Source organism: Camelus dromedarius, chromosome 16, assembly GCF_036321535.1.
Source record: "Camelus dromedarius isolate mCamDro1 chromosome 16, mCamDro1.pat, whole genome shotgun sequence".
Lineage (NCBI taxonomy): Eukaryota > Metazoa > Chordata > Mammalia > Artiodactyla > Camelidae > Camelus > Camelus dromedarius.
Genome location: NC_087451.1, coordinates 56,717,073 through 56,723,846, shown reverse-complemented (window position 1 = coordinate 56,723,846; position 6,774 = coordinate 56,717,073). Strand labels below are relative to the sequence as shown.

Genomic DNA, 6,774 nt, shown 5'->3' with positions numbered 1-6,774 from the left:
AGTTGAAGTGACGCACTGTTCTCACGGCTCTCTTGTTCGTGCCATATTCTCATCAGCTGACCTGTTCCATCTTTGAGAGCAGCTTCATTCATCCATTCATCCACCCAACGAACTTTATTAGATAGCTGTTAGGTGCCAGGGACCGTGTCAGATTCTAGGAACGAGAAGACGAAAGTTTTAGGCCCATACTTAGGAGGCTTACTCTCTGATGGGGAGACAGGCAGAGAGATGACCACTATGTTCCACTCATGTGGTGCTAAGTCCTGGGGCAGAGGGCATTTGGAACTCAGCAGGGCATGGGGAGAAACAGGGAAGAATTCTTGGGGGATGTGATACTGAAGCTGCGTCTTTCAGTACAAGTAGGAATTAACTGGTTGGAAACCAGGAAGGAAGAGCTTTCCAGGCAGAGGAAACATGTGCAAATGAATGGGGCTTGTGAGCAAACTGTTCATTAGGCAAATCTTGGGCAGAGGTGTGCTTAGAGGAGTGGTGAGCTCTGAGGTCAGATAAGTAGACAGTGACCTGCCTTTGTCAGGCCTTGTGTGCTAGACAGAGGGGCCTGGTGCAGGGCTGACATGAAGGCATTGAGGGACTATATGCAGGGCAGTGGTTTTGGGATGTCCCTCTTGCCTTGGTGTGGCGAGCTTAATAGAGGAACATGGACTTGGATATAGGGAGACTGAGGAGGCAGCCAATGGCTTTGGGGTCCACAGTGGAATGAAACCAAGTAGGGGGTCATATTTACAATAAGGAATGTAACCTGGATTTATTGTACAAGAGATTTATGTTCCCTTATTCCCTAGAAGACACACTCTTTGTAAACTCCATCCATACCCTCTTACAAGCCTCAAGGACAGAGTCTCTTCAAAGTAGTCACCCCTTGCATTTACTGCACAGACTGAAGGGCTACCCCTTGTCCTCAAGGTGCAGCTTAGGCTATCCTAACCACAAGAGGGGGTAGCCCAGGGATTTTCAATTTTGGCACCACTGACATTCTGGGCTGGATAATTATTTGTTGTGGGGACTGTTCTTTGCGTTGTAGGATATTAAGCAATATCCCTGGCTTCTACCAACTAGAGGCCCCCTGAGGGTGATGGCCTGAAATGTCTCCAGACATTGGCAAACATCTCCCCTGGGGAGGAGAGGCAAAAATCACCCTGTTTGAGAACCATTGGGTTAGACAATGGCAGAGGGAGAAAGTCAAAAGTGAAACTTATCCTACACATTGGTGTTGGAGTTACTTTCTCATTTGGCCATTGGGATTTATTTCCATTTCCTTCCAGAGTCAAGAGATGAGTTGGCAAGGGTTTTAAATCTCTGATTCCAGCACAGACTCAGTATTTCTTGTAAATCACGGCAATTCTGTGAAATAAGATTTCTTTTTCCCTATTTTATAGATGAAGAATTTGAAGGATAAATGATCCAAATGCCCATCAACAGAGATGAGAAAATTGTAGTATATTCATTCACACAATAGTTATTACACTGTAGTGAAGACACCTGGACAATGGCTACATGAAACAAAATGGGTGAACCTTACTACTGTGATATTGATTGATATGAACAAGCCCCAGAGATCACATACATATTTAAAGGTCAAAACCAACACACACATACATACATATACATATGTATGAGTAGACATGTGTATACATATATACAAATATATATATATTCTATATCTGTATCTATCTATTCACAGGGGAATGACAAACACAAAATTCAGCATAATCACAGCCAGTAACACACCAAACCCCAGTACTGTCCAAGTTTGTGTTTTCATGCACCAACATGAAATCACAACAGCTTAATGTGATCACAACTCCTGGTGGTACACCAGATGTCCTTACCATCTTGCACCATGGCAAAATGAAAGTTCTTTCTACTGGGAGGGTTGTTTTTCAGTTTTATTTAGGGATAATTGACAAAATTGTGAGACATTGAAAGCATAGATTGTGATGATTTGATGTATATAATATTGTGAAAAGATTCTTCCCACCTAATTCATCTGCATATCCACCACCTCACATATTTATCTTTTTTGTGTGTGATAACATTCAAGTTCTTTTAGCAAATTTCCATTATATAATACAACGTTATCAACTATAGTCACCACGCTAAACATTAGATCCTCAGTCCTTATTCATCTTAGAGCTGAAAGTTTGTACCCTTTTTACCAGCCTATTGAGTGTTTTCTTTAAGAGGAATAGAGGCAAGTGCAAAATCAGAGAAAAGTGGATGTAAAAATGGATTGCTCTGAAACAATGAAAGTGGTATGTATGGGTATAAGATATAGGCATCTTTGTCAGATGGAAATTTGCATGGTTTCTCAAATAAGTTCATGTTCCCATTTTGACTGACCTATTTGGTGACACCAACAGTACTTCCTCCTGGGAGATGAGAGATTTGGGATGTAGATGTTTAGGAATAAAACACAGTGCAGGGTTTGCAAGATGCTAAAATGAACAGCAAAGAGATGGGAGGACAAAAGAAGTAATCGATGCTGTGATGTGAAAAGCGATGGCAGAGGAAAGGCATTTTAATGACCAGGGTGAGGATTTTTCAGGCACCACTGTGATCAGAAAAATTTCTCTTCCTTTTAAAATGAACACAAGGAGAAGGCATTTTGCAACTGGTACTTTGAAAAGTAGTTTCCAGAGTTTCCAGCATTTTCAATGATTGTGAGGCAGACCATAATAATAAAAGTGACCTGAGCAATAGCCATACAATTGATGAACAATCAGTACTTTTTTTTTTTTTCCAAATAGCAGTACTGGGGATTGAACCCAGGACCCCATGCATGCTACGCATGGATTCTACCACTGAGCTCTTCCCAGCCCATAACACTCAGTACTTTGAACCCTTGGGTAGTGAGCTAACATGTCCAGCAAAGTGAGTTTGTGGCAGAGCCAGAAATCAAGACTAGCCCTACTGGGTCCCAAAGCCATGATCTTTCCATTCCATCATGTACCTCCAGCGTGAAACAGGCCAGGATGTGAACCAGTGTGGGATGCTGAAATTGGCTGGTGATGCAGAGCCGGGACCAGCCCAAAGGAAGAGGGGAAGAATCCACAAAGCCCCTCATGAATCTCTCTTGGAAGAAGTTGATTTAACACAAAAACGACTTTGCAGAGATGTCTTTATATCACTGCTACTTGCTGTGTTTTATATTTATAGAATTCATATGCCACTTACCCCACAGCATGAGTTTAATCTTTCTTTCTTTTCTTTTTTTTATTGAGTTATAGTCATTTTACAAAGCTGTGTTAATCTTTCTTGATGAAACATTTTGCAATTTTAAATTTCCAGATTAAAAAATTGTCTTCAGATATATTGGTAAGTAGAGATAAGTACACATACCAGTTTGATTTAGCTGATGGTTACAGTCACTAGAGTGGGCAGAGGACCCCCAGCAGAGGGCCTGGATTACCTGCCCTTGAGCCAGCGCTGCTGCACAAATGTCAACCTTCAATCATTATGTTAGAGTCTCCCTCCCCACCTCCAAATTTGGGAGGCATAGTAGGTGGTTAAGATCAAAGGTTTTGGGGTTGGCCCAACCTAGGTTTGAATTCTGTTTCTATCCCTTATTACTTGCATAATTTTGGGAACATGATTTAAACTCTCTGAGTTAGTTTTTCTACATCTACCACAATGGTGACAATTGCACCTATGAACTAGGATCACTGCAAAGATTCAATGAAAAAAGGCCAAGGACTTGGTACATAGTAAGTATGCTATAAATGGAAGCTGTTACTAGTGTTATTATTATTGGTGGTACTAGTAAAGTTGAGTTTCAGGAGAGCCAAACAAGAAGGTTCTAGAAAGAGGTTGTTACCAAGTCCAAGCTCGTACTGCTCGATGCATGACAGGCCAATAAATCTAGAGATGATTTATTGGGGCAAGGAATAGTGATTTACTTTATTCAGAAAGCCAGTAGACCGGGAAGATGGTGGACTAGTGTCCCAAAGAACCACATTGCTTGAGTTAGAATTCAGGCTTGTTTTGTACTAAAAGAGGAGGGAGTAGTCAAACATTTCCTCATTCTGGTCATCCTCCAGTGGGGATGTGCTAATTTCTTTCTTCCTGCAGTCGTTCACAGGTGGGCCTGGTTAGGATGCTTCCCACGAGCTAAATAAAAGTATTTTAGAATTTAACCTTATAGGCAATATCCCTTTAGTGATTAACTTGTAATAGAACACAAAAGGGTTCCTTCCTATGACCAGGTCCCCACTGCAGAGTCCCTTGGGATGCACTACCTGATTTTCTGTGTGCCACCTCTGATATCAGCCTCCCTCAACTGGGTCAGAGCTTCATTTCCTGGCTGAATGGTGCGGTACTGCATTCCTGGCAGAGGAGCAGGCTGTTTCGGCTGGGCTGTAGCCTTCTGATGAGAGGTTAGCATTGGGAAGAGGCCTGCTTCAGAGAGGCCGAGAACAAGCTGTAAAAGAGACAGCTTATCCCAGAGCCGGAGCAGTGGCAAGGTAGCCCGAACTCAGCCATGAAAATGCCTAACTCAACAGATGAGTTTTTAAACTGGGGACATCTCCCAAGCTCCTGAATCCTCCTAATCAGATGTTTGTATGCAAATGTGTGGCAACCATAACAAGGAAAGATGCTCCATCATGCCAACATCCCTAGCGAAGGACTATAAAAGCCCCCACATATCAGATGTCTTTCAAACTCAGGGATACTGAGGTTGGAACCTCCTGGCAAGGTTAGCACCAGCACCATGGTGGATAGCTGTTGTCCTGGAAATGCCACTGCCATTCCAGCGGTGCTCCTGTGAATCTGGCACTGGTCAGTCTCCTTGTCTGGTTAGCTTGGGCGAGCCCTCCTGCTCAGAAACCATCGGCAGTCGGGGAAAGTGCTGTGAAGCCAGCCCCTGCCAACAGAGCTCCTGCCAGGGACCTGTCTACCTGTCTGGGTCATGCCAGGCAGCCTGTGGCCTAACAGTCTGCTGTGACATAGGTCCTGCCATCCATTCTGCTCTGAGGCAACTTTCTGTCCTGCAACACCTTGCCCACCAGCCATCCGTGCAGCTAGTCTATGCCAGCCAACTTGCTGCCAAGCACGTTCATGTCAACTCATTAGTGGTGAAGACCAGCCCCGCCAATCAACTTATTACCAACCTGTCTGCTACGTTTTTAAGTCTTGTCAATCAGTTCCCTGCGTGCCTGTGCCCCACCAGCTGTGTCCTTGTGTTTTCGGTTCTTGCAATCCTGCTTGCTGTTTCTCCTCCCCTTGCCAGACACTTCACTGCCCACCAGTTCCATCCATAACCTTCATCTGCCAGCCAGTGGCTAACCCTTGTTCTGTAAAGAACCCTTGCAAACCAGCTTCCTGCAGCACCATCCCTTCTGGCCAACCAACTTGTGGTGAACCTACTTCCTGCAATCAAAGTGCCTGCAAATCCCCTTCCTGCCAACAAGCTTTCTGTGTGACAGGTTCTGGCAAATCATCCAGTGGAGGTTCCAGTCGCTTCCGAGCCACTGCCCCAAGTCTGCCAGGCCAGCACCTGCTAGCCAACTTCCTGCCAACCCAGCCAGGAGTCCAGCTTCCGTACAGTGACATTTCATTGAGAGAGCACTCTTTACACGTCCTCCGAGGTCTGCCACTGTCTGCAAGTGCATAGCCACCCCATGCTTGCTAACTTTACTCTGAGTCTGGCCCCCTCTTCTCTCCAGGTGCTGGTGAAGGAACTTGTCCAGCCACTAAGAGATCCTTCTTAACTGAGGATAACCTTTCAGCAAGCATGGTCCAAGCTAGAGCTTGCGTTTCCTGATGTCATCATTTCATTTCAGAAAAACCTTTTCTCTAGTTTTTCTTTCTTTTGATGCTGCCAAGTCGTTAAGAAGACTCTTTTGCTGCCAACTGCTGATAAAAACGTGACTGGTTAATCATAACAAAGCCTCTCAGAGTGCTTTCATTCCTTTCAATACACCCCTATGTTGATTTCCTTCAGTTCTCATTTGAACACAATGACCTTGGGTCCTCTGAGTCAGTGTGTCTGCATTCCTCTGCAAGGGTAGTTTGTGTCTAGAAATATAGATGCTCAAGCTGGAAGGAAGTGAGGACAAACAATGCCCTGGCTTCCAACCTTTACACTTTACCAAGTGCTCTTTTGAGTTGGGTGGCCTCAGTTCCCCGACAGTGAATAGACTTGGGCAGCCAAAGCCAGAATTGGTCCAGGGAAGCCACAGATGAAAATAAACATGAGGTTTCGACCATGGAGAATAACTAAGGGTTAAGTCACTTAAAATTGGTTTTAATGATCAATTCATCTGATTGGCCAATTTAAATAAAGTTAAAAAGTCTTTAGGAATTTTGGGCAGGTGTTTGCTATGGTTTTGACTTTCAAGAGACAGTTGAAAAAACAATTAGTCTAAGGGAACTTTTGACCGAATTTTGTATTTCCAGGGTGTAATTACTGAATCTAAACATTTTTTGGATTGGTTTTCTTTTGGGGGAAGCTTAGAGAAAGATGTACAGTGTGCGCTTGCAGCAATGGTGCAGAGTCTTTCCTGAAGGGGATCTGGCCCCCCTTTTAATCAAGGGACTTGGGGTCTGCAAACTGATTTAGGTATCTAACCCAAAAAATTCTCACACAGGTCCATAAAGAGACATGTATGAGGATGGTCACTGTGGCATTTCTGTAATGACATGAATTTTAAAGGAAATCTGTTGTCCACCACTAAGAGAACAAGGAGTGGGTAGGTAGGAAGTAGTGATTCCTTCCTTGGGTGTTGTATTAGACTGGTTCTAGACCTATCAGTC

General features: G+C 43.9%; 1 protein-coding gene across 1 annotated transcript; it reads left to right on the top strand.

Annotated features, from left to right (window-relative positions):
* The first annotated feature begins 4,754 nt into the window (after positions 1-4,754).
* KRTAP29-1 (keratin associated like protein 29-1) lies at positions 4,755-5,632 on the top strand. The gene is given in 2 exon segments (XM_010986019.3): positions 4,755-4,968; positions 4,971-5,632. Coding segments are annotated over 2 exon segments (876 nt in total).
* Positions 5,633-6,774: the final 1,142 nt, after the last annotated feature.